The following is a 27,987-nucleotide window of genomic DNA, read 5'->3' on the forward strand; positions in this document are numbered from 1 at the left end:
TGATTCACATTCCCCCTTGAGACAATTGGCCCCCTTACTGTTTGCTGTTTCTTGTACCGTTCTGCCTCTGCCAAATTCTTCTCTAACACCTTAGCTCTTTCCACCATAGCAGGGAATGTTCGGATACACAAGCTGGAAATTACAACCTTCAAATCACTGCGCAAACCGTTTTCAAATTTTCTGCACTGCCACTCCTCACTAGTGGCCATTGTATTGAATCTGACAAGGTGTTTAAACTTATTGGTGTATTCTGATACAGACATTCCACCTTGAACCAGTTGTAAAAACTCCACCTCCTTTGCAAACTTTACGCTGTCAGGGAAATATTCCTCATAAAACTTATTACGGAATACTTCCCAAGTAACAGGGCGGTGAGCGTCTACCAGTATGGCCCTTGTGCTCGTCCACCAATGGCTTGCTTCTCCAGTTAATAAGTATTCTGTATACGCCAACCTGTTCTCATCCGGACACCTTTTGGCGTTAAAAATCCTCTCCATATCCCTCAGCCACTGATCAGCCTCATCAGGGAGGCACTTCCCACTGAACTTAGCTGGGTGATGTTGCAGAAAGCTCTCCAAACTCCACTCGGCAGTAGGTTGAGCAGCGTTTGAAGAAGATGCTCCAGGCGCACCTCTAGTTGCAGCCAAGATTTCCATCAACTGCCTTTGCGTGTTTTCAGAATTAACACGCGAGGCCTCCAAACCTTGCATAGCAGCTTGGTTTTGCTGCATCAGGGTGGCGTTTTGCTCCAGCAACGTGGTATTTTGTTGATGCAATCTTTCCACCACGGTTTCCAACAATCTAGTGTTGTTGGACGTTTCGGACTCATTCGGTTGAGGAGGAGGAGGAAGTCTAGGTGCCATTTGTTCTCTGGATGCAGAGAAAAACAAACGAGCATTAGTTATGTCCAAGAGTTAAAACAATAATAACTCATTAAACATGCAATAAGCACACAGCAAAACACAGTGCACTCATAACCCTACAGTGTCCTTAGAAGAACAAAACTGCTCTGATACCACTAATGTAACATCCCAAAATACAGTAATCACTATAATTCAGAATTAATTACAATTAACAGTAATCACAAACAGTCTTTGCATTAAAACAGGATTAAAAGCCTAACGGCATCAGTACATAGGACGCGTATATACGCATACAATGAAACCAAGAGTGAACGCTCTTAAATACATAAACTAACGAGCACCAAAATACATCAGAGATGAATAAGGCGAACGGCCTTACAAAATAGGTGGCCGAACGTTATAACTATGCTAACATATACAGCCTAACTACAACGAGCACTCTAAGGCTCGGCCTTTACTTCAACTTCAACCAGATTGGAGTCGTCCAAATTTTCTTCTTCCAGCATTGCTTCAAGGGATGCACCACCATCTGCTCACATCCACAACGGATGATCATTGCATTTGACAAGACGGAGTATACATGTACAAGAGACAACACAATGGAAATGCAAGGGTAAGCTTATAATATTTAATTTATACAATCAACACATACAGTTACATTTCTAAACACACATACAGCATGTAATTCATCAAATAATAATCATATAAAGGTATATAATAAGACCGACCGTCCGGACTGTATGAACCATGTAGTTACAGGCGTCCTTGCACCCGAGTGGTGTAGTAACTGGGTAACACCAAACAGCTGCCACTCGAGGTAAGTCCGTTCTTACGTCGCCCATGTTAACTTATGGACTAAGGACCTCCTGCCATTCCCACGCATGACTACCCCCTTCTACTTGAAGAGGTGTATCACGGAATATCAGGATGGACCAAGCCAGCATTAACTAACCACAGTCATACCTTACCAATTCAATATTCAATCATATAAGAGACGTTCCTCCCTGGAACGCTCGTAAAAATCCAATTCCAATAATTCGTTCAACATATCATTCGTCCACATTAAACATTTCTCATTTTCACATTTTCATTCTGTGTTCCACTCTCTTAACATTAACGTCATGCATTCTTTACTCAAATAAAACGAACTTATTACAGAACTTTGATTTCACGTTTCTGAACAAAAGAAACGAACTCTTATTCACTGATGGACATTAAGAATTCTTAAAGAATTTAGATGAGATTGAATTTAGAAGTTCAGAATAATACTTAGAAGATGTTGAGTACAAGAACTTTAGGTTGAATCAAAAGAAATAATTATCTTACAGAATAACTTAGATAAATAACCAGAATATTTAAAGTACAGAAACAACTCTTACTGTCAATGAATGAACGTTCAGAAATTTACTTTGGACGAACGTCAATTACGTTCGCTCAGAATTCAATAATAAGGACGAGCGTTCAGTTAGAAACCGAACCCTGCTGTGGACGAACGCTAGGTCAATGACCAAGCACGAATCAGCACTAACGCTGGTTATAACCCAAGCGCTTTATAGGACGAGCGTTTCGGTATAGGACCGAACGCCAACTTTGGACGAACGTTCAGTATAAGGACGAACGCTCTCTAGAACTAACGTTCGACATAAGGTCGAACAACAATAAGGACGAACGCTCGACATGAGGCCGAACGCCATTGAGGACGAACGCTCGACTTAAGACCGAACGTCACTTATTTATAAAGTTTTAAATCTTGATCTATACTGAGCAGAACGAACGCTCATTCACTCAATTGGGGGACGCTCGTTCTCGAGCAGAATTCATTCCAAATGAATGAATTCCAATCTAAGTCATGTTAACCAAAAACCGAACGGTCTAAGACCGTACAGTGACGAACGTCCTTTTAGCAACAGAGAAGGATTAGAAAATTTAGATTTTTCACACTTAGCAGAATTTTTCCAGATTTCCATTTTCCAACTTTATACTTCCATTTCAGGTTTAATTCCCTTCAAACATCATCATCATGCAGATTTCAACATTTAAAATCATTCCAACCACACAATAGCCATTCTCCATTCATCCATAATCAACTCAACATGCATTTAAAACAAATTCAACATCAAATATAATTCATACAAGCCGTATCAGTTCATGACAGATTCATCCAAACCAGAATGCATATCAGATATCAGTGATCATTTCTAACAACTCAACTTCATATTTTTCACACATGCAAAACAAACCAGAAATCATATTCCATATCAGTAAACGTTTCTAAATACTCAAACATCATGCTTTCCATACATGCATCTCAGATCATAAATCAAACAGTATAAATTAAACATATAAACTTCCCTTACCCGGATTGAAATTCAAGCTTGTTCTAGATGTATAAAATGGCTTCGTCCAACTACGTTTTGCTTAGGATTCTTGACTCTTCCAGAACCAAATCTAACCACAGATTACAGAACTCTTAGAATACCAGTTTGCATGCAACTAAAACTCTATTTTTCCAGAACCTAAGGACGAACTACGAAAGGGACTCACCAGTGTCAGTCTTTGAAGCTGTTCGGTCCAATGGATAGCTCTTAGTGCAGTGGTTGTTCCTACGGTGCTGAAAACGCGATTGGAGAAGAAACGTAAGGATTACAGCAGAGAGAAGTTTAGGGTTTTTAGAGAGAAGTTGGAGAAGATGAAAGGGTGAGTTCAGAGGTTGAAGATGAGTTCGTGCAAGTGAGAGAGAGTTTTCGAAAAGTCTGGTTTTGGTTAAACCAACGTTCAATTGGAAGAACGTGTCACAGGTTGCCACATGCACACCAAACTCTGATTTAGAGGATTCCAACGTGACAAGTGGCGTGTGTGCATGCAGAGTTTAGTGCGTTTTAATGTTTCAGAGAATGATGAGCGTGGTGCTTCGTGCACGTCAGACAGAATTTTGATCAGATTAGGAAGTGGGTTTTAAATGGCTGGGAATGAGGTGGCAAGCATTAAGGGTGAGGTGCCAGGATTAATTTAAGCTAATTATTAAGGATCTCACATTCTCCCTATCTACAAAAATTTTCGTCCTCGAAAATTTAGAAATTACCCGTGAATAGGTGTGGATATAAGTTCCTCATTGCACTCTCTACTTCCCACGTTGAATCTCCAGTCTTTTCGTCCCATACAATCTTTACCAAACGGATGTCTTTTCCTTTATGCAGCTTGGTACGTTCATCTTCAATGCGGACTGGTTGTAGTTCCAATGTTCTGTCTTGGCGCAGTTGGATGTTTTCCAGCTCCAAGACATGAGAAGGATTAGATATGTATCTCCTAAGCTGAGACACATGGAAGACCGGATGTAAATTTGATAATTGAGGAGGTAACGCGAGTTCATAGGCTACTGGTCCAATCTTCTTTAAAATCTGATACGGTCCTATGAACTTGGGAGACAGCTTCTTTGGACGAACAACTCTTCCCACTCCAGTGATTGGATTCAGTCTCAAGAATACGTGATCTCCTGCAGCAAACTCCAAAGGCCTCCTTCTTCTATCCGCATAAGATTTCTGCCTGCTCAGGGACGTCTTCAATCTGTCTTGGATCAACTTAACCTTCTCGGTTGTTTGCTGGATGAGTTCAGGTCCAGTTATTACGTTCTCCCCTTCCTGGAACCAGCAAAGTGGCGTTCTGCACTTCCTCCCATAGAGAGCTTCAAACGGCGCCATTCCAATGCTAGATTGGAAACTATTGTTGTATGTGAACTCCACCAGTGGCAAGACCTCATCCCATGCGCCTAAGTGGTCTAGGACGCATGTCCTCAATAAATCTTCTAGTGTCTGGATGGTACGTTCAGATTGGCCGTCAGTTTGCGGATGATATGCTGAACTCATCTGCAGCTTGCTTCCCAATTCGCCTTGCAGTGATTGCCAAAACCGAGATGTAAATCTCGTGTCTCGGTCAGAAATGATGCTTGAGGGCACTCCATGAAGACGAACGATCTCCTTGATATACAACTTAGCCAAATTCGTCATTGACATCTTCAAATTCACTGGTAGGAAGTGAGCGCTCTTCGTTAGTCTGTCCACGATCACCCAAATTGAGTCATGATTCCTCACTGTTCGTGGCAGGTGAGTCACAAAATCCATGGAGATGCTGTCCCACTTCCATTCTGGAATTTCCAGTGATTGAAGCAACCCTCCTGGACGTTGGTGTTCAGCCTTTGCACGTTGACAGGTCAAGCAAGATGCCACAAAGCGTGCAACATCACTCTTCATTCCAGGCCACCAAAACGATTTTCGTAGGTCTTGATACATCTTAGTCATGCCAGGGTGCATGCTAAGACGACTGTGATGAGCTTCCTCCAAAATAATCCGCTTCAGCTCGCCATCGTTGGGAATGCACGTCCTACCAAGGTAACGTAACATACCATCTGTTCCAGCATTAAACTCCTTAGCTTTGTCTGTACCGAGTGCATCAAAGATCTTCACCAATTCTTCATCCTCTCTTTGCTTCTTCCAAATTCTGTCAAACACATCACTGGAAATTCTAAGATTACAGCACCTTATCACATCCGCTCCTAGATCAAATTGTAATCTCAAATCCCTAAAACTCTCCACCAAATTAAACTCTTTCACCATCATAAACGAAACTTGCACTGCCTTCCTGCTCAGAGCGTCTGCCACTACATTGGCTTTCCCAGGGTGATACAGCAGTTCGAAATCATAATCTTTTAAAAACTCCAACCAACGTCTTTGCCTCATATTCAGCTCCCTCTGATCAAACAAATATTTGAGGCTCTTGTGATCACTAAAGACTTGAAATGTTGATCCGTATAGATAGTGCCTCCAAATCTTTAATGCGAACACAACTGCTGCTAACTCCAAATCGTGAGTGGGATAATTCTTTTCATGAATCTTCAACTGGCGAGACGCGTAAGCTACTGCACGTCTCTCTTGCATGAGCACACAGCCTAAACCATGGTGAGAAGCGTCACAGTATACTTCAAATGGCTTGGACGTGTCTGGGATAATTAAAACTGGGGCGCTCGTCAGTTTCGCCTTCAGCTCCTGGAACCGTTCCTCACACTCATCAGTCCAAGCGAATGGATGATCCTTTCTAGTCAACTGAGTAAGTGGAGCCACTATCTTGGCGAACCCCTCTATGAAACGTCTGTAATAGCCTGCTAGTCCCACAAAACTCCTCACTTCTGTGACTGAACGAGGGCTCTTCCAATCCAACACTGCTCTCACCTTAGAGGGATCCACTGAAATGCCTTCAGCCGAGATCACATGTCCCAAAAACTGCACCTCCTTTAACCAGAATTCACACTTTGACAGCTTTGCGTACAACTCTTTCTCCCTCAATACGGTTAGTACTGTTCTCAAATGCTCCTCATGTTCGGCATTGGTTTTGGAGTAGATGAGAATATCATCTATAAACACAACTACAAACTTATCCAAATAGGGTCTGAATATCCGGTTCATGTAATCCATGAAGATGGCTGGAGCGTTCGTTACTCCAAATGGCATGACCACGTACTCATAATGTCCATAACGTGATCTAAATGCTGTCTTCTGGATGTCGTCCTCCTTAACCCTTATTTGGTGATATCCTGAACGCAAATCGATTTTTGAAAATACCGTTGCTCCATGCAGCTGATCCAGCAAATCATCTATCCTTGGCAACGGGTATTTGTTCTTGATGGTCAGCTTATTTAATTTCCTGTAGTCTATACATAACCGAGAGCTACCATCTTTCTTTTTCACCAAGAGTACAGGAGCTCCCCATGGTGATACACTTGGTCTGATGAATTGCTTCTCCATAAGTTCTTCAATCTGTTTCTTAAGCTCGGTCAATTCTACAGGCGCCATCCGGTAAGGTTGAACAGATATAGGTGCAGCTGTTGTCACCAAATCAATGGTGAATTCAATCTCTCTAACAGGAGGCAATCCTGGTATCTCTTCTGGAAATACGTCCAGAAATTCATTCACAACCGTGCTCTCAATACTGCTCCCCTTGTACATCCGTGCTTCTGTCAACCCCCTTAACTCCTTATCTTCATGCGTCATGATGAGAAAACAGCTTGCACCTTCCATTATATCCTCTTTCAATTGACCGAAAGTTACACCCAAGTATTCTTCATCCTCTTCAGGAAACACTAATTCCTTCTTGCCACAATCAATAATAATATGGTTGGCAGCTAGCCAATCCATTCCTAGAATTATCTCCAAGTCCTTCAAAGGTAAACAGATTAAATTCACCTTATAACTATGCCCCTCTACCACAATAGGACATCTAATGCATACGGTAGATGTCCTAAGCTCTCCAGCCGCTGGTGTAGATACCACCAATTCAAACTGCATATCTCTCTCCACTATTCCCAGCTTTTCAACACACGCCTTCGAGATGAAGGAGTGCGTCGCCCCCGAATCAAACAGCACACAACATTGCATTCCATATAACAAGCAAGTACTGGTGATAAGTGTACCTGAACTTGCTGCTTCCGCACCAGTAATTGCGTACACCCGCCCAGTAGCTTGGGCTCGACCACCCCTTCCTTGCTGATTTCTCCCTGCGTTTGGCGGCCTCATGACTGCTCTCCCACCAGAGTTGCACTCATTCGTTCCATGTCCACTTCTTCCGCAACGAGTACAAGATTTTCCTCTCGCCAACTGAGGGCATGATGAACGGTAGTGTGGCCCTCCACACTGAAAACAAGTGATACTACCTTGCTGTCCAGACTGTCCAGCAGGAATCAAGGCTTGAGATCCACTTGTGTTGGCTGCTGGACGAGCGTAAGGGGATCCTCTCTGATTCACATTCCCCCTTGAGACAATTGGCCCCCTTACTGTTTGCTGTTTCTTGTACCGTTCTGCCTCTGCCAAATTCTTCTCTAACACCTTAGCTCTTTCCACCATAGCAGGGAATGTTCGGATACACAAGCTGGAAATTACAACCTTCAAATCACTGCGCAAACCGTTTTCAAATTTTCTGCACTGCCACTCCTCACTAGTGGCCATTGTATTGAATCTGACAAGGTGTTTAAACTTATTGGTGTATTCTGATACAGACATTCCACCTTGAACCAGTTGTAAAAACTCCACCTCCTTTGCAAACTTTACGCTGTCAGGGAAATATTCCTCATAAAACTTATTACGGAATACTTCCCAAGTAACAGGGCGGTGAGCGTCTACCAGTATGGCCCTTGTGCTCGTCCACCAATGGCTTGCTTCTCCAGTTAATAAGTATTCTGTATACGCCAACCTGTTCTCATCCGGACACCTTTTGGCGTTAAAAATCCTCTCCATATCCCTCAGCCACTGATCAGCCTCATCAGGGAGGCACTTCCCACTGAACTTAGCTGGGTGATGTTGCAGAAAGCTCTCCAAACTCCACTCGGCAGTAGGTTGAGCAGCGTTTGAAGAAGATGCTCCAGGCGCACCTCTAGTTGCAGCCAAGATTTCCATCAACTGCCTTTGCGTGTTTTCAGAATTAACACGCGAGGCCTCCAAACCTTGCATAGCAGCTTGGTTTTGCTGCATCAGGGTGGCGTTTTGCTCCAGCAACGTGGTATTTTGTTGATGCAATCTTTCCACCACGGTTTCCAACAATCTAGTGTTGTTGGACGTTTCGGACTCATTCGGTTGAGGAGGAGGAGGAAGTCTAGGTGCCATTTGTTCTCTGGATGCAGAGAAAAACAAACGAGCATTAGTTATGTCCAAGAGTTAAAACAATAATAACTCATTAAACATGCAATAAGCACACAGCAAAACACAGTGCACTCATAACCCTACAGTGTCCTTAGAAGAACAAAACTGCTCTGATACCACTAATGTAACATCCCAAAATACAGTAATCACTATAATTCAGAATTAATTACAATTAACAGTAATCACAAACAGTCTTTGCATTAAAACAGGATTAAAAGCCTAACGGCATCAGTACATAGGACGCGTATATACGCATACAATGAAACCAAGAGTGAACGCTCTTAAATACATAAACTAACGAGCACCAAAATACATCAGAGATGAATAAGGCGAACGGCCTTACAAAATAGGTGGCCGAACGTTATAACTATGCTAACATATACAGCCTAACTACAACGAGCACTCTAAGGCTCGGCCTTTACTTCAACTTCAACCAGATTGGAGTCGTCCAAATTTTCTTCTTCCAGCATTGCTTCAAGGGATGCACCACCATCTGCTCACATCCACAACGGATGATCATTGCATTTGACAAGACGGAGTATACATGTACAAGAGACAACACAATGGAAATGCAAGGGTAAGCTTATAATATTTAATTTATACAATCAACACATACAGTTACATTTCTAAACACACATACAGCATGTAATTCATCAAATAATAATCATATAAAGGTATATAATAAGACCGACCGTCCGGACTGTATGAACCATGTAGTTACAGGCGTCCTTGCACCCGAGTGGTGTAGTAACTGGGTAACACCAAACAGCTGCCACTCGAGGTAAGTCCGTTCTTACGTCGCCCATGTTAACTTATGGACTAAGGACCTCCTGCCATTCCCACGCATGACTACCCCCTTCTACTTGAAGAGGTGTATCACGGAATATCAGGATGGACCAAGCCAGCATTAACTAACCACAGTCATACCTTACCAATTCAATATTCAATCATATAAGAGACGTTCCTCCCTGGAACGCTCGTAAAAATCCAATTCCAATAATTCGTTCAACATATCATTCGTCCACATTAAACATTTCTCATTTTCACATTTTCATTCTGTGTTCCACTCTCTTAACATTAACGTCATGCATTCTTTACTCAAATAAAACGAACTTATTACAGAACTTTGATTTCACGTTTCTGAACAAAAGAAACGAACTCTTATTCACTGATGGACATTAAGAATTCTTAAAGAATTTAGATGAGATTGAATTTAGAAGTTCAGAATAATACTTAGAAGATGTTGAGTACAAGAACTTTAGGTTGAATCAAAAGAAATAATTATCTTACAGAATAACTTAGATAAATAACCAGAATATTTAAAGTACAGAAACAACTCTTACTGTCAATGAATGAACGTTCAGAAATTTACTTTGGACGAACGTCAATTACGTTCGCTCAGAATTCAATAATAAGGACGAGCGTTCAGTTAGAAACCGAACCCTGCTGTGGACGAACGCTAGGTCAATGACCAAGCACGAATCAGCACTAACGCTGGTTATAACCCAAGCGCTTTATAGGACGAGCGTTTCGGTATAGGACCGAACGCCAACTTTGGACGAACGTTCAGTATAAGGACGAACGCTCTCTAGAACTAACGTTCGACATAAGGTCGAACAACAATAAGGACGAACGCTCGACATGAGGCCGAACGCCATTGAGGACGAACGCTCGACTTAAGACCGAACGTCACTTATTTATAAAGTTTTAAATCTTGATCTATACTGAGCAGAACGAACGCTCATTCACTCAATTGGGGGACGCTCGTTCTCGAGCAGAATTCATTCCAAATGAATGAATTCCAATCTAAGTCATGTTAACCAAAAACCGAACGGTCTAAGACCGTACAGTGACGAACGTCCTTTTAGCAACAGAGAAGGATTAGAAAATTTAGATTTTTCACACTTAGCAGAATTTTTCCAGATTTCCATTTTCCAACTTTATACTTCCATTTCAGGTTTAATTCCCTTCAAACATCATCATCATGCAGATTTCAACATTTAAAATCATTCCAACCACACAATAGCCATTCTCCATTCATCCATAATCAACTCAACATGCATTTAAAACAAATTCAACATCAAATATAATTCATACAAGCCGTATCAGTTCATGACAGATTCATCCAAACCAGAATGCATATCAGATATCAGTGATCATTTCTAACAACTCAACTTCATATTTTTCACACATGCAAAACAAACCAGAAATCATATTCCATATCAGTAAACGTTTCTAAATACTCAAACATCATGCTTTCCATACATGCATCTCAGATCATAAATCAAACAGTATAAATTAAACATATAAACTTCCCTTACCCGGATTGAAATTCAAGCTTGTTCTAGATGTATAAAATGGCTTCGTCCAACTACGTTTTGCTTAGGATTCTTGACTCTTCCAGAACCAAATCTAACCACAGATTACAGAACTCTTAGAATACCAGTTTGCATGCAACTAAAACTCTATTTTTCCAGAACCTAAGGACGAACTACGAAAGGGACTCACCAGTGTCAGTCTTTGAAGCTGTTCGGTCCAATGGATAGCTCTTAGTGCAGTGGTTGTTCCTACGGTGCTGAAAACGCGATTGGAGAAGAAACGTAAGGATTACAGCAGAGAGAAGTTTAGGGTTTTTAGAGAGAAGTTGGAGAAGATGAAAGGGTGAGTTCAGAGGTTGAAGATGAGTTCGTGCAAGTGAGAGAGAGTTTTCGAAAAGTCTGGTTTTGGTTAAACCAACGTTCAATTGGAAGAACGTGTCACAGGTTGCCACATGCACACCAAACTCTGATTTAGAGGATTCCAACGTGACAAGTGGCGTGTGTGCATGCAGAGTTTAGTGCGTTTTAATGTTTCAGAGAATGATGAGCGTGGTGCTTCGTGCACGTCAGACAGAATTTTGATCAGATTAGGAAGTGGGTTTTAAATGGCTGGGAATGAGGTGGCAAGCATTAAGGGTGAGGTGCCAGGATTAATTTAAGCTAATTATTAAGGATCTCACATTCTCCCTATCTACAAAAATTTTCGTCCTCGAAAATTTAGAAATTACCCGTGAATAGGTGTGGATATAAGTTCCTCATTGCACTCTCTACTTCCCACGTTGAATCTCCAGTCTTTTCGTCCCATACAATCTTTACCAAACGGATGTCTTTTCCTTTATGCAGCTTGGTACGTTCATCTTCAATGCGGACTGGTTGTAGTTCCAATGTTCTGTCTTGGCGCAGTTGGATGTTTTCCAGCTCCAAGACATGAGAAGGATTAGATATGTATCTCCTAAGCTGAGACACATGGAAGACCGGATGTAAATTTGATAATTGAGGAGGTAACGCGAGTTCATAGGCTACTGGTCCAATCTTCTTTAAAATCTGATACGGTCCTATGAACTTGGGAGACAGCTTCTTTGGACGAACAACTCTTCCCACTCCAGTGATTGGATTCAGTCTCAAGAATACGTGATCTCCTGCAGCAAACTCCAAAGGCCTCCTTCTTCTATCCGCATAAGATTTCTGCCTGCTCAGGGACGTCTTCAATCTGTCTTGGATCAACTTAACCTTCTCGGTTGTTTGCTGGATGAGTTCAGGTCCAGTTATTACGTTCTCCCCTTCCTGGAACCAGCAAAGTGGCGTTCTGCACTTCCTCCCATAGAGAGCTTCAAACGGCGCCATTCCAATGCTAGATTGGAAACTATTGTTGTATGTGAACTCCACCAGTGGCAAGACCTCATCCCATGCGCCTAAGTGGTCTAGGACGCATGTCCTCAATAAATCTTCTAGTGTCTGGATGGTACGTTCAGATTGGCCGTCAGTTTGCGGATGATATGCTGAACTCATCTGCAGCTTGCTTCCCAATTCGCCTTGCAGTGATTGCCAAAACCGAGATGTAAATCTCGTGTCTCGGTCAGAAATGATGCTTGAGGGCACTCCATGAAGACGAACGATCTCCTTGATATACAACTTAGCCAAATTCGTCATTGACATCTTCAAATTCACTGGTAGGAAGTGAGCGCTCTTCGTTAGTCTGTCCACGATCACCCAAATTGAGTCATGATTCCTCACTGTTCGTGGCAGGTGAGTCACAAAATCCATGGAGATGCTGTCCCACTTCCATTCTGGAATTTCCAGTGATTGAAGCAACCCTCCTGGACGTTGGTGTTCAGCCTTTGCACGTTGACAGGTCAAGCAAGATGCCACAAAGCGTGCAACATCACTCTTCATTCCAGGCCACCAAAACGATTTTCGTAGGTCTTGATACATCTTAGTCATGCCAGGGTGCATGCTAAGACGACTGTGATGAGCTTCCTCCAAAATAATCCGCTTCAGCTCGCCATCGTTGGGAATGCACGTCCTACCAAGGTAACGTAACATACCATCTGTTCCAGCATTAAACTCCTTAGCTTTGTCTGTACCGAGTGCATCAAAGATCTTCACCAATTCTTCATCCTCTCTTTGCTTCTTCCAAATTCTGTCAAACACATCACTGGAAATTCTAAGATTACAGCACCTTATCACATCCGCTCCTAGATCAAATTGTAATCTCAAATCCCTAAAACTCTCCACCAAATTAAACTCTTTCACCATCATAAACGAAACTTGCACTGCCTTCCTGCTCAGAGCGTCTGCCACTACATTGGCTTTCCCAGGGTGATACAGCAGTTCGAAATCATAATCTTTTAAAAACTCCAACCAACGTCTTTGCCTCATATTCAGCTCCCTCTGATCAAACAAATATTTGAGGCTCTTGTGATCACTAAAGACTTGAAATGTTGATCCGTATAGATAGTGCCTCCAAATCTTTAATGCGAACACAACTGCTGCTAACTCCAAATCGTGAGTGGGATAATTCTTTTCATGAATCTTCAACTGGCGAGACGCGTAAGCTACTGCACGTCTCTCTTGCATGAGCACACAGCCTAAACCATGGTGAGAAGCGTCACAGTATACTTCAAATGGCTTGGACGTGTCTGGGATAATTAAAACTGGGGCGCTCGTCAGTTTCGCCTTCAGCTCCTGGAACCGTTCCTCACACTCATCAGTCCAAGCGAATGGATGATCCTTTCTAGTCAACTGAGTAAGTGGAGCCACTATCTTGGCGAACCCCTCTATGAAACGTCTGTAATAGCCTGCTAGTCCCACAAAACTCCTCACTTCTGTGACTGAACGAGGGCTCTTCCAATCCAACACTGCTCTCACCTTAGAGGGATCCACTGAAATGCCTTCAGCCGAGATCACATGTCCCAAAAACTGCACCTCCTTTAACCAGAATTCACACTTTGACAGCTTTGCGTACAACTCTTTCTCCCTCAATACGGTTAGTACTGTTCTCAAATGCTCCTCATGTTCGGCATTGGTTTTGGAGTAGATGAGAATATCATCTATAAACACAACTACAAACTTATCCAAATAGGGTCTGAATATCCGGTTCATGTAATCCATGAAGATGGCTGGAGCGTTCGTTACTCCAAATGGCATGACCACGTACTCATAATGTCCATAACGTGATCTAAATGCTGTCTTCTGGATGTCGTCCTCCTTAACCCTTATTTGGTGATATCCTGAACGCAAATCGATTTTTGAAAATACCGTTGCTCCATGCAGCTGATCCAGCAAATCATCTATCCTTGGCAACGGGTATTTGTTCTTGATGGTCAGCTTATTTAATTTCCTGTAGTCTATACATAACCGAGAGCTACCATCTTTCTTTTTCACCAAGAGTACAGGAGCTCCCCATGGTGATACACTTGGTCTGATGAATTGCTTCTCCATAAGTTCTTCAATCTGTTTCTTAAGCTCGGTCAATTCTACAGGCGCCATCCGGTAAGGTTGAACAGATATAGGTGCAGCTGTTGTCACCAAATCAATGGTGAATTCAATCTCTCTAACAGGAGGCAATCCTGGTATCTCTTCTGGAAATACGTCCAGAAATTCATTCACAACCGTGCTCTCAATACTGCTCCCCTTGTACATCCGTGCTTCTGTCAACCCCCTTAACTCCTTATCTTCATGCGTCATGATGAGAAAACAGCTTGCACCTTCCATTATATCCTCTTTCAATTGACCGAAAGTTACACCCAAGTATTCTTCATCCTCTTCAGGAAACACTAATTCCTTCTTGCCACAATCAATAATAATATGGTTGGCAGCTAGCCAATCCATTCCTAGAATTATCTCCAAGTCCTTCAAAGGTAAACAGATTAAATTCACCTTATAACTATGCCCCTCTACCACAATAGGACATCTAATGCATACGGTAGATGTCCTAAGCTCTCCAGCCGCTGGTGTAGATACCACCAATTCAAACTGCATATCTCTCTCCACTATTCCCAGCTTTTCAACACACGCCTTCGAGATGAAGGAGTGCGTCGCCCCCGAATCAAACAGCACACAACATTGCATTCCATATAACAAGCAAGTACTGGTGATAAGTGTACCTGAACTTGCTGCTTCCGCACCAGTAATTGCGTACACCCGCCCAGTAGCTTGGGCTCGACCACCCCTTCCTTGCTGATTTCTCCCTGCGTTTGGCGGCCTCATGACTGCTCTCCCACCAGAGTTGCACTCATTCGTTCCATGTCCACTTCTTCCGCAACGAGTACAAGATTTTCCTCTCGCCAACTGAGGGCATGATGAACGGTAGTGTGGCCCTCCACACTGAAAACAAGTGATACTACCTTGCTGTCCAGACTGTCCAGCAGGAATCAAGGCTTGAGATCCACTTGTGTTGGCTGCTGGACGAGCGTAAGGGGATCCTCTCTGATTCACATTCCCCCTTGAGACAATTGGCCCCCTTACTGTTTGCTGTTTCTTGTACCGTTCTGCCTCTGCCAAATTCTTCTCTAACACCTTAGCTCTTTCCACCATAGCAGGGAATGTTCGGATACACAAGCTGGAAATTACAACCTTCAAATCACTGCGCAAACCGTTTTCAAATTTTCTGCACTGCCACTCCTCACTAGTGGCCATTGTATTGAATCTGACAAGGTGTTTAAACTTATTGGTGTATTCTGATACAGACATTCCACCTTGAACCAGTTGTAAAAACTCCACCTCCTTTGCAAACTTTACGCTGTCAGGGAAATATTCCTCATAAAACTTATTACGGAATACTTCCCAAGTAACAGGGCGGTGAGCGTCTACCAGTATGGCCCTTGTGCTCGTCCACCAATGGCTTGCTTCTCCAGTTAATAAGTATTCTGTATACGCCAACCTGTTCTCATCCGGACACCTTTTGGCGTTAAAAATCCTCTCCATATCCCTCAGCCACTGATCAGCCTCATCAGGGAGGCACTTCCCACTGAACTTAGCTGGGTGATGTTGCAGAAAGCTCTCCAAACTCCACTCGGCAGTAGGTTGAGCAGCGTTTGAAGAAGATGCTCCAGGCGCACCTCTAGTTGCAGCCAAGATTTCCATCAACTGCCTTTGCGTGTTTTCAGAATTAACACGCGAGGCCTCCAAACCTTGCATAGCAGCTTGGTTTTGCTGCATCAGGGTGGCGTTTTGCTCCAGCAACGTGGTATTTTGTTGATGCAATCTTTCCACCACGGTTTCCAACAATCTAGTGTTGTTGGACGTTTCGGACTCATTCGGTTGAGGAGGAGGAGGAAGTCTAGGTGCCATTTGTTCTCTGGATGCAGAGAAAAACAAACGAGCATTAGTTATGTCCAAGAGTTAAAACAATAATAACTCATTAAACATGCAATAAGCACACAGCAAAACACAGTGCACTCATAACCCTACAGTGTCCTTAGAAGAACAAAACTGCTCTGATACCACTAATGTAACATCCCAAAATACAGTAATCACTATAATTCAGAATTAATTACAATTAACAGTAATCACAAACAGTCTTTGCATTAAAACAGGATTAAAAGCCTAACGGCATCAGTACATAGGACGCGTATATACGCATACAATGAAACCAAGAGTGAACGCTCTTAAATACATAAACTAACGAGCACCAAAATACATCAGAGATGAATAAGGCGAACGGCCTTACAAAATAGGTGGCCGAACGTTATAACTATGCTAACATATACAGCCTAACTACAACGAGCACTCTAAGGCTCGGCCTTTACTTCAACTTCAACCAGATTGGAGTCGTCCAAATTTTCTTCTTCCAGCATTGCTTCAAGGGATGCACCACCATCTGCTCACATCCACAACGGATGATCATTGCATTTGACAAGACGGAGTATACATGTACAAGAGACAACACAATGGAAATGCAAGGGTAAGCTTATAATATTTAATTTATACAATCAACACATACAGTTACATTTCTAAACACACATACAGCATGTAATTCATCAAATAATAATCATATAAAGGTATATAATAAGACCGACCGTCCGGACTGTATGAACCATGTAGTTACAGGCGTCCTTGCACCCGAGTGGTGTAGTAACTGGGTAACACCAAACAGCTGCCACTCGAGGTAAGTCCGTTCTTACGTCGCCCATGTTAACTTATGGACTAAGGACCTCCTGCCATTCCCACGCATGACTACCCCCTTCTACTTGAAGAGGTGTATCACGGAATATCAGGATGGACCAAGCCAGCATTAACTAACCACAGTCATACCTTACCAATTCAATATTCAATCATATAAGAGACGTTCCTCCCTGGAACGCTCGTAAAAATCCAATTCCAATAATTCGTTCAACATATCATTCGTCCACATTAAACATTTCTCATTTTCACATTTTCATTCTGTGTTCCACTCTCTTAACATTAACGTCATGCATTCTTTACTCAAATAAAACGAACTTATTACAGAACTTTGATTTCACGTTTCTGAACAAAAGAAACGAACTCTTATTCACTGATGGACATTAAGAATTCTTAAAGAATTTAGATGAGATTGAATTTAGAAGTTCAGAATAATACTTAGAAGATGTTGAGTACAAGAACTTTAGGTTGAATCAAAAGAAATAATTATCTTACAGAATAACTTAGATAAATAACCAGAATATTTAAAGTACAGAAACAACTCTTACTGTCAATGAATGAACGTTCAGAAATTTACTTTGGACGAACGTCAATTACGTTCGCTCAGAATTCAATAATAAGGACGAGCGTTCAGTTAGAAACCGAACCCTGCTGTGGACGAACGCTAGGTCAATGACCAAGCACGAATCAGCACTAACGCTGGTTATAACCCAAGCGCTTTATAGGACGAGCGTTTCGGTATAGGACCGAACGCCAACTTTGGACGAACGTTCAGTATAAGGACGAACGCTCTCTAGAACTAACGTTCGACATAAGGTCGAACAACAATAAGGACGAACGCTCGACATGAGGCCGAACGCCATTGAGGACGAACGCTCGACTTAAGACCGAACGTCACTTATTTATAAAGTTTTAAATCTTGATCTATACTGAGCAGAACGAACGCTCATTCACTCAATTGGGGGACGCTCGTTCTCGAGCAGAATTCATTCCAAATGAATGAATTCCAATCTAAGTCATGTTAACCAAAAACCGAACGGTCTAAGACCGTACAGTGACGAACGTCCTTTTAGCAACAGAGAAGGATTAGAAAATTTAGATTTTTCACACTTAGCAGAATTTTTCCAGATTTCCATTTTCCAACTTTATACTTCCATTTCAGGTTTAATTCCCTTCAAACATCATCATCATGCAGATTTCAACATTTAAAATCATTCCAACCACACAATAGCCATTCTCCATTCATCCATAATCAACTCAACATGCATTTAAAACAAATTCAACATCAAATATAATTCATACAAGCCGTATCAGTTTGCATGCTTAGGATTCTTGACTCTTCCAGAACCAAATCTAACCACAGATTACAGAACTCTTAGAATACCAGTTTGCATGCAACTAAAACTCTATTTTTCCAGAACCTAAGGACGAACTACGAAAGGGACTCACCAGTGTCAGTCTTTGAAGCTGTTCGGTCCAATGGATAGCTCTTAGTGCAGTGGTTGTTCCTACGGTGCTGAAAACGCGATTGGAGAAGAAACGTAAGGATTACAGCAGAGAGAAGTTTAGGGTTTTTAGAGAGAAGTTGGAGAAGATGAAAGGGTGAGTTCAGAGGTTGAAGATGAGTTCGTGCAAGTGAGAGAGAGTTTTCGAAAAGTCTGGTTTTGGTTAAACCAACGTTCAATTGGAAGAACGTGTCACAGGTTGCCACATGCACACCAAACTCTGATTTAGAAGATTCCAACGTGACAAGTGGCGTGTGTGCATGCAGAGTTTAGTGCGTTTTAATGTTTCAGAGAATGATGAGCGTGGTGCTTCGTGCACGTCAGACAGAATTTTGATCAGATTAGGAAGTGGGTTTTAAATGGCTGGGAATGAGGTGGCAAGCATTAAGGGTGAGGTGCCAGGATTAATTTAAGCTAATTATTAAGGATCTCACAATCACTCATTATTTAAGTTAAATGATTTCATTTATTATTTAATTGTGTATAAAAATTTAAATGGTTGTCTTTATTTTTATTTCTCTAAATTTTATTTTTTGTTTTGAAAACTTCTAACATCCCATAAATACAGTAATAAACCATACAAATAGAATAATCACATTAATTAACATATCAAAGGGAGGTGTTATGAAAAATGAATGCATAAATCATTCACGAATGCATAACATAAACAATACAAGTTCTGAAATGTAAATAAACAGGAACGCATCACACAGTGAAAGAAAGTAAGGCAAGGTTCAAATCTCACAAAGATAAAATCTGTCAAAACTAGTTCGAAACTCACATTTCATGTAAAAACTATTCAATTCTATTAAAAGAAATTGTAAAATCTAGCTAGAAACTATGAACTCAAATTAGAAACTCAATAAATCATTCACAATCAAGAACTAAAAATAGTAGACAAGTAATCAAGAACTAAAAAATTCTTTCCATATCCCTCAACCACTGATCCACTTCATCCGGGAGACCTTTTCCATTGAATTTGGCAGGGTGGTGTTGTAGGAAACTCTCCAAACTCCATTCAACAGCAGGCTGAGCAGCGTTGGAAGATGACGCCCCTGCCGTGCCCCTGGTAGCGGCAAGGATGTCCATCAGTTGCCTCTGCGTCGCTTCTGTGTTGGCGCGAGCGGCCTCCATACTCTGCATGGCGTTATGATTTTGCTGCATCAGAGTAGCGTTTTGCTCCATCAACGTGACATTCTGTTGCTGTAGCCTATCAATTACGGATTCCAACAACCTGGTGTTGTTGGACGTATCAGATTCATTTGGTTGTGGAGGAGGGGGAAGCCTAGGAGCCATTCGTTCTCTGGAACAGAGAAAAACGAGTGTTAGTCATGTTCAAAGAGTTGAGAAATAAATCGTTAAACACATATTAAGCACACAGCAAGAACACAGTGTACCCATAACCTACAATGTCCTTTAAGGAACAAAACTGCTCTAATACCAATAAATGTAACATCCCAATAAATAGTAATTACCATAAATTAGAACTAATCACATTTACAGAATTAACAGTGCAGTCTTAAATTACAGCAGCTAATAACAGCCGAACGTACAAAAATATACAGGGTTCAAAATCTATCTACAAAACTCCAAGTTCTGGACGAACGGCTTTCCAAAACTAAGTAACCGAACGTCCCAAAATACAATCCAGAACTACTGACTGCTACTAATAAACGAGCGCTCTATTGTTCGGCTTTAACCTCTACTTCAACCAGATTGGCATCCTCCAAAATTTCTTCTTCCAGCATTTCTTCAAGTGGCACCTCTCCATCTGCTCACATCCACACGGATGATCATTGCATTGACAAGACGGATGTACATAAACAGTAGACAACACAAGGAATTGCAAGGGTAAGCTTAGGTAATTTAATTCATACAACTCACATACAATTTAACATAAGGAATTTACATACAAGACATACAACAATGAACCAGCATAGAATAAATTATCCAACTCTCATAAATACGACCGTCCGGACTGTATGAATCCATGTAACCACAGGCGTTCGTGCACTCGGGTGGTGTGGTAACTGGAAACACTCATCAGCTGCCACCCGAGGTTAGCCCTATCAGTCCAAAGTACTCAGTAGGACTAGGACCTCCTGCCATTCCCTCACATGACCTACTCCCCTCTACATAAGGACGAGCACTCACGGAATATCAGGATGAACAGCCATCAGTGATTTTACCATGGTCATACCATACAACTTATCACATTCAGATCATAGAGACGTTCCTCCTTGGAACGCTCGTTCAAAATCCACTTTCAATATTTCACCCAAAATACCGTTCGCACGTCTTAGTCTTTCCTCTTATTCACATTTTTATGCTTTATTCCACTTTCATAAAATGACGCACGTTCATCCCTTTTCAAAATAAGGACGAACGTTATCAAAGTACAGAGAAATCCTCGTTTCTGAACAAAAGAAACGAACCCCAGTCCTCTGACGGACGTTACGAATACTTAACTCAGTAAAAGGGAATTGACTCTAGAAGTTCTGAATAATACTTAGAATAATTGAAATACAATGACTCGAGGTCGAATCCAATGGACAACAATTTCTTTAGATAAATAAACCGAGCGTGATTTAATTCAAGATACAACACCGCCAGTCAATGGCCGAACGTCAACTAATATTTTTGGACGAACGCTATTTACGTCCGTTCAGGAATCGAAGATGAGGGCGAGCGTTCAGTATAAAACCGAATACTACTTAGGACGAACGCTAGATAGATGACCGAGCACTAACTAGAACGAACGCTCGATATAAGACCGAGAGTTCATTTGGACGAACGCTTAATATCAGACTAAGCGCTACCTATAACGAACGCCGGATTACAAAACCGAGCGTTACTCATATAACTTCAATTTATAGCGATCGTTGGACACCACTAGGATGAGCCGAACGCTCAAACCTAGCCTTTCACAAGAAGACGCTCGTTTTTAAACAGAATCCTTTCCAAATGAAAGAATTCCTATTCTAAGTCATTTTCAGGGGAAACCGAACGGTATAAGACCGTTCAATGACGAGCGCTCATTATCAAGCAAAGACTATTATATTTTCCAGATTTTTATCCACAATAACTTCACATTTTTCATACGGTTCATAGCTTATAATTTATCTTCACCATAAATCTCATACATTACAGAATTCATATTATCATTCATACCTTACAGAAATTATCCCTTTTCCAATTCATACGTTCCATTCTCAACATACAGTTCAAACAATATCACTCATATACATCCAGTACAACCATGCTCGTTCATGCATACTTAAATATCAAATATTTCATACATTTCAGACATCCAGTATACTTCATGCTTTCATACCCATCATACAAGTATTAAATTAAATTACTAAAGCTTCCCTTACCTGGTCTAGCAGTGAACTCCCTAAGCGAGTGCTTTTTAACTTGTCCAAATATGGTTTCCTACCCTCAACTTGCTTCTCAAGTGCTCCACTAAATCTAACCAAAAGGAACATAGGAGAACTTAGTTTCTATTCTAACATGCAGCTGTATCAAGGTCCGCATGCAACCCAGAAAAGGGTGTTTAGAGTTGGAGAACTTATCGGTTCAGATCTCAGTTCTGTTCGGTTCAGAACGATGCTTACGGTGCAGGGAATGTTTCTACGGTATCTGAAATGGAATCGGAGGAGATGACGGTGAGTTATCTTAGAGAGAAGATGAAGAAGTTTTAGAGAGAAGCTGGAGAAAAATGGGGTCTGAGATTGAAGGGAAGAAGATGAGTGCAGAAGAGAGAGGAAGGGTTTTCCAGAAAAGTTCATTTTGTTCCTTCCCACATCCGCACGAACGTGCGTCTCCCCTGTCGACACCTGTATCCCAATTACTGACTCCCATTCTATCTCGGTGACACTTGGCAGTGAGTGGCAGAGTTATGAATGTGCGTTTTTAATGCACTGCAGAGGGGTTTCCATACATAAATTTTGATTTGACAAGGTGTTTATCAGCATTAATTTTCCAGGGTCCCACACCGAACGCTGCCGATGAACACCAAACCTTATTAACCGAGCTCCAAGGACGAACGCTCGAGATCAAGTCTAGTCGTACGTTACCTCAGACGAGTACTTCCTGAGGATTAACATCATCGAGAACGAACGCTCACAAACACAATTAAACCAAGGTCGAACGTCCAAGATCCAAACCGAACACTTAAAGCCGAACGCTCAAGATTGCTACCCAAGAGTTCCATGTTAAGAACGAACGCTTATACCCACTAATATCTCAATACTGAACACTCAAATCAAACACCATTAATCCGGACATGATAAGGACGGACGTTTTCATACTCAGTCGAACCCCTAAGTCCCTTTGCCGAACGGCATTAAAAGAAGCCTGACCGAACGACATAAATCAGCAGCTAACCGAACGGTGCTTAAATCAAAACTTAACCGAACGCTAAATAGTCACTAATACCCCAAGGCCGATCGCTCAAGATTCAACACTTAAGAATAAGCAACTTAAAAACCGAACGCTCACTTATACCCACAAACGGAACGCTCATTTAGACTCAAAAACCGAACGCTCAATTATACTTAAAAACTGAACGCTCTCTTATACCAAAAAGCGAACGCTCACTTATACCCAAAAGCGAACGCTCACTTATGCCCAAAACCGAACGCTCACTTGTACTCAAAACCGGACGCTCACTTATACTTAAAAACCGAACGTTCACTTTTACCCAAAACCGAACGTTCAGGATTCAAACCTAAAATTCTATTTTTAAGAACGAACGACTGCAATCGCTAATACTCAGTACCGAACGCCCAAGATTACTTCATGTGGATGCCAATTTAGGGACGGACGCTCAAGTTGAAACCTGGATTACCAATTGCTAACGAACGTCTAGAATCCTGGCCGAGCGATTCAATCGAACAGTGTTAAATTCACACTTAACCGGACACTACTAATTTAGGTTTCAACCGAACGGTATTTAAAATAAGCCCTGACCGAACGCTAATATCACTATTACAAACCAAGGACGAACGTTCTAAGTTGGCTCATTCGGGCGGACGCTCAGAACAATAACCGAACGTTCAGAAATTGGACGACCACTATTTGGTCGAGCACTGTTTGAACGGACGTCCAATTTTGATTCACCAAAATTGGACGTACGCGCTTTCTGCAGAAATTCTGCAGAAAAGCACCAAAGTCCAGAAAACCCAGAAAACCTCCATTTTCATCCCCTTCTTCCCAGATTTGCATCAAATACAGATTATTTCAACAATTAATGAAATAAATCAAACTCCCCTTACCTCTTGAAGACTTCCATGTAAATTTTGGGATCTAACTCCTCCCAGACGTGCAGATCAAGATCTCCTTGCAACCTCAACAATTCTTCACCTCCTCTCACCAGATGCCCAACCCAGATCCACCTCTCAGGCCTTCTGAAGTTGGTACAGTTCCCATGGGTGCTCTTTGGACGGGGTGTTATCCTAAATGTATTATTACAATATTTTAAATTTTGAATTTTAAAGGGTAAGTTTTTGGGATGTTACAGTAAAAGCCAAAAAAATCAATTCGGACGAAATTTAGTATTTACAGCTACCCCTCTTTACTTAGATTTTACTAGGATTTTACTAGATAATATGACGAAATTTAGTATTGACAGTTATCAAATGTTATTTGCTTTCTCATATTTTACGTGATTACAACAAGGGAACAATTATAAAACTGGTTCCATTCTACCTAGTGTTATTTTGAATTGTGACAAACACTCTTTAAAATATTATAACATATGTAATCCTTGGATAAAAATAAAATACCAGTATTTTCTGATGTCGTTTACTTGTAATTCGTCGTCATAACCTGCTCTCAATAACAGGCGACCCGAGCCGTCTTCCATCGCGACTTCAGACCTATCTCCCCGACTCCTCAAGGACTAACGAGTAAAAACATCGATACTACGCGTAACGATGCACTATACTCAACACGAGCCGAAGTCATTTCATTGGGCGAGACATTCACCTCCTCGCGTAGAAGAAGGTGACACTCGAATCTCAGTCTCACGCGTGAGACTAGCAAAAATGCTCAAAAGACAAACGAAGTTACAAGTAAATAACATAGTGTATGTACCACCTCCAACAGAATAAACATGCTCAATCACGAATTCGTACATATTCTCAATAATATGTATAAATAAACCAATATTGGATCAAGGAAATAACCAACAATTCTCAATAATTGTTTCAAAATACTCCCATGGATTCATGCATTATTGCCGAACGCTATTTCCAACTCTGATGCTGTCTGAACGAACGTTCTGGAATCAATCATCATCAAAGGCCGAACGCTGCCGATGAACACCAAACCTTATTAACCGAGCTCCAAGGACGAACGCTCGAGATCAAGTCTAGTCGTACTTTACCTCAGACGAGTACTTCCTGAGGATTAACATCATCGAGAACGAACGCTCACAAACACAATTAAACCAAGGTCGAACGTCCAAAGTCCAGAAAACCCAGAAAACCTCCATTTTCATCCCCTTCTTCCCAGATTTGCATCAAATACAGATTATTTCAACAATTAATGAAATAAATCAAACTCCCCTTACCTCTTGAAGACTTCCATGTAAATTTTTGGGATCTAACTCCTCCCAGACGTGCAGATCAAGATCTCCTTGCAACCTCAACAATTCTTCACTTCCTCTCACCAGATGCCCAAAAGAATGCAGCACCAGAGATTCCAATGCATCACCACCTATGTCAAGTATTCATCAGTAGAAATCAGAATAAATGTAAAGTCTCAGCAGCTCAATGAAACATACCAAGGAATTTAATTAAGAAAGCTACCTGCATAGAGATTGGTTCTGTAGGAAATCACACTTATACATTTATTCTACAACTAAATACAAAAGTGATATCTAATAACAAAGTAACTATGCACACGACTTCAAAACTACTTAACTGAACTCATATTTGCGTCATTTGGGAGAAAATATAAAATCTTGACTATATATATATATATATATATATATATATATATATATATAAGAAACTGAATGAAATCAAGAAAAACAGGACATAACATAAGTACTCATACAAACACCAATTAAAAACTAACTACCTCATTTCTACAAGTTTCACAACTAATGAAAGCTAGAAAAAAAGTTAACTACTAAAATTGATCACAGATTCGAATTTTAACCTATTCACTAAAATCTATCAACTAAAACTATGCAGAATTATGAGTTACTAAACCAAGGGAAATATAACAAAAACTATCTCAACAAGTTCTAATTGGTAAAAATTAATGTAGAAAGCTTAAAAACAATACAAACAAATACTAAACAAAAATTCACTATGCAAAGTTGAATTTAAAACTAATCTACAAAATATAAATTAGAATGAACATATAAAATCTGATCAAACCTAATACTACTATAATACTCTAAACAACAACTAAGCAATTTCAAATTCATCTAACTAAGTTATGACTACAGGTACTTACAAACTTGCAACTAAAAATACAAAAACTAGCTTATGCCTAGAATAATGCTACTGAACATATCAAAGACATTTTAAATAATCAACTGAGCTTAGCAAACACGTGGTAATAAATACAATATATATGAAGATATCCCAAAAAAGATATTCCAATGCATCACCACCGATGCCAAGTATTCATCAATAGAAATCAGAATAAATGTAAGGTCCCAGCTCAATGAAATAAAAATAGACATAAAAATAATAATAAATACTCAAACCCCAAATACAAGCAAATGTCAACACATGAATGATGCAGAAAACTCCCACGTGTAGGGTAACTACTTCCAAGCGAGCAGCAAAATTAAGATGGAAAAAACACAGAAAACAGAAGGCAAGGGAATCCAAAAAAAAATTTACCTCTATGCTCATAATTCATTTTGTTGGATTGGCACCCTGCAAACCAGTATATATGAATTAAGCTCAAAAGAACAAAATGGTAGAAAATAAAAATATTATCATATCATATGCAAAAAAACAAAATATCAAAACATATAAACAAGGATTCAATATGCAAACTTATGTACAAAAGGGGAATCTCTCATATGCTAAGCACTTCAACTCATGACACCAAGCTTTTGAATCAACTAAGAATTACCTAAGGAAAAAAAGATTAATATATTACCTGTAGTGTTCAACTGAAGATTTAGTCACAATTGGTGCAGATTTCTTCCCGCGATAACCCATGTCAAATTCTTCATCAATTATCCAAGAAGGCTGCCAAAGGAGTTAGAATTAATATGTTGAAACAAAAGAAAGGTAAACTTTGTGGACAAAATAAAGGTAAACAAAAATCACGTGCTCCACTTTTGTTGTTTCTGGACAACTTTGTGCTCCTTTAATTCAATTCTTTTGGTCTGATTTTCAATCCTGCACACATATATCACACAGCTTAATATTCTCTTGCCTAAACAGATTGCAAGATACAATGCACAAGATAAAGAATTCTCCCTTTCCCGGTCTTGCACAATTGACGTGGAAAATGGATCCTAGTTGCACTCAATTTTAAATCTTGTGCACTAACCTTCCTATTTTCATCAATCCAAAGCTGCACAGATATTTAAACTTCAATAAGTAGGGTATCGATTCAATACTATCACTTAAGACCTAAAACCGAAGCAACAATTCAAAACAAAGGTAAGTTAGACAACTTCCCTATTTGGATGGTTGTTTCTAGCCTGCTCCAAGCTCCACACTGAGGTGTTGTTGCTGTTGTCTACTCAGAAATACTTGAATCCAATTAGACTCTAATTGAGATGGAACTAAATGGAAATGAAGAATATAAATCAGCAAACAAATTTAAAAAATTGGAAGTGAATGTCGTAGTAGTAAACAATTTTAAAAGTTGAAGTAAATGCAATAGAAATTTTCTCTTTTGTTATCTTGATTGCGCTCCAGTTTAAGTAATCTGCACAAGAAACAATTAGCAAGTCAGTTACACTAAACTCTCTCAATTTGCCAATAGACTTAGGCCAAGTTAGCCTCACAAAACATAATAAAAATTTGATCTCCGACTGAACACAACTTTACATTGAACAAAACATTAGTAGGACAAACAATTGATAAAACTACAACTCTGTATATAGCTTATCTCAAACAAACAAAATAAATGACAAAAATAATGAGAGTGCATGATAAAAATGTCAGAGTACTAGCATAGATAGACAATAATCTACCTTGGGAGTTGTAAAACTCGAGTTTCTGCTTGAGTAAATCCAAACTGCTAAACATCCGGAGCACAGGTTCGAATCCGCATTTGCTTTGACCCAATGTCTGTAATAACATAAGTAACATCAACAAAATCATCAAACCTTTGCAATAGAACAATTGCACAAAAAACATGATACTTGGGCCCAAGCCCATCAAATAATTAAGGTCAAATACTAGAAGCTAGCCAAGGAAAGCATAATTGCAGGCAATGAAGGTGCACCAGTGCAAGGTCTAGGAGTGCTTAGCCCATCTTCACTTTAAAGCACGTGTATATCGTG

The 27,987-nt window shown here is 40.6% G+C and overlaps 1 protein-coding gene across 5 annotated transcripts; it reads right to left on the bottom strand.

The window, feature by feature from the left end:
- Positions 1 to 19,225: 19,225 nt before the first annotated feature.
- LOC148190651 (uncharacterized) lies at positions 19,226 to 27,364 on the bottom strand. 5 transcript variants are annotated; one of them, XM_088102701.1, is made up of 7 exons: positions 26,625 to 27,364; positions 26,360 to 26,395; positions 25,069 to 25,214; positions 24,883 to 24,898; positions 24,281 to 24,807; positions 23,771 to 23,950; positions 19,226 to 19,794 (listed from the first exon to the last, which is right to left on the bottom strand). In XM_088102701.1, exons 5-7 carry the CDS (start codon positions 24,358 to 24,360, stop codon positions 19,404 to 19,406), a joined length of 651 nt encoding a protein of 216 aa, XP_087958827.1. In that variant the 5' UTR covers positions 24,361 to 24,807; positions 24,883 to 24,898; positions 25,069 to 25,214; positions 26,360 to 26,395; positions 26,625 to 27,364; the 3' UTR covers positions 19,226 to 19,403. The 5 variants fall into 5 exon arrangements, with proteins under 5 accessions (XP_087958827.1, XP_087958823.1, XP_087958822.1 ...); XM_088102697.1 differs by having other exon boundaries at positions 24,281 to 24,898; positions 26,625 to 26,716; positions 26,807 to 27,362; XM_088102696.1 differs by having other exon boundaries at positions 24,281 to 24,898; positions 26,625 to 26,716; positions 26,798 to 27,362.
- Positions 27,365 to 27,987: the final 623 nt, after the last annotated feature.

This window comes from Vigna umbellata, unplaced genomic scaffold (assembly GCF_029865625.1).
Source record: "Vigna umbellata cultivar VRB3 unplaced genomic scaffold, Vumbellata_1.0 scaffold_632, whole genome shotgun sequence".
In the NCBI taxonomy this organism is placed as follows: Eukaryota; Viridiplantae; Streptophyta; class Magnoliopsida; order Fabales; family Fabaceae; genus Vigna; species Vigna umbellata.

Coding starts and splice junctions, on each gene's coding strand:
- LOC148190651 (XM_088102699.1), bottom strand. CDS start 24,360: ATGGAAGACGGCTCGGGTCGCCTGTTATTGAGAGCAGGTTATGACGAC. Junction 23,951..24,280: donor AACGACATCAGAAAATACTG/GTATTTTATTTT, acceptor TAATACATTTAG/GATAACACCCCGTCCAAAGA. Junction 19,795..23,770: donor TACATGGAAGTCTTCAAGAG/GTAAGGGGAGTT, acceptor TCTCTGTTCCAG/AGAACGAATGGCTCCTAGGC.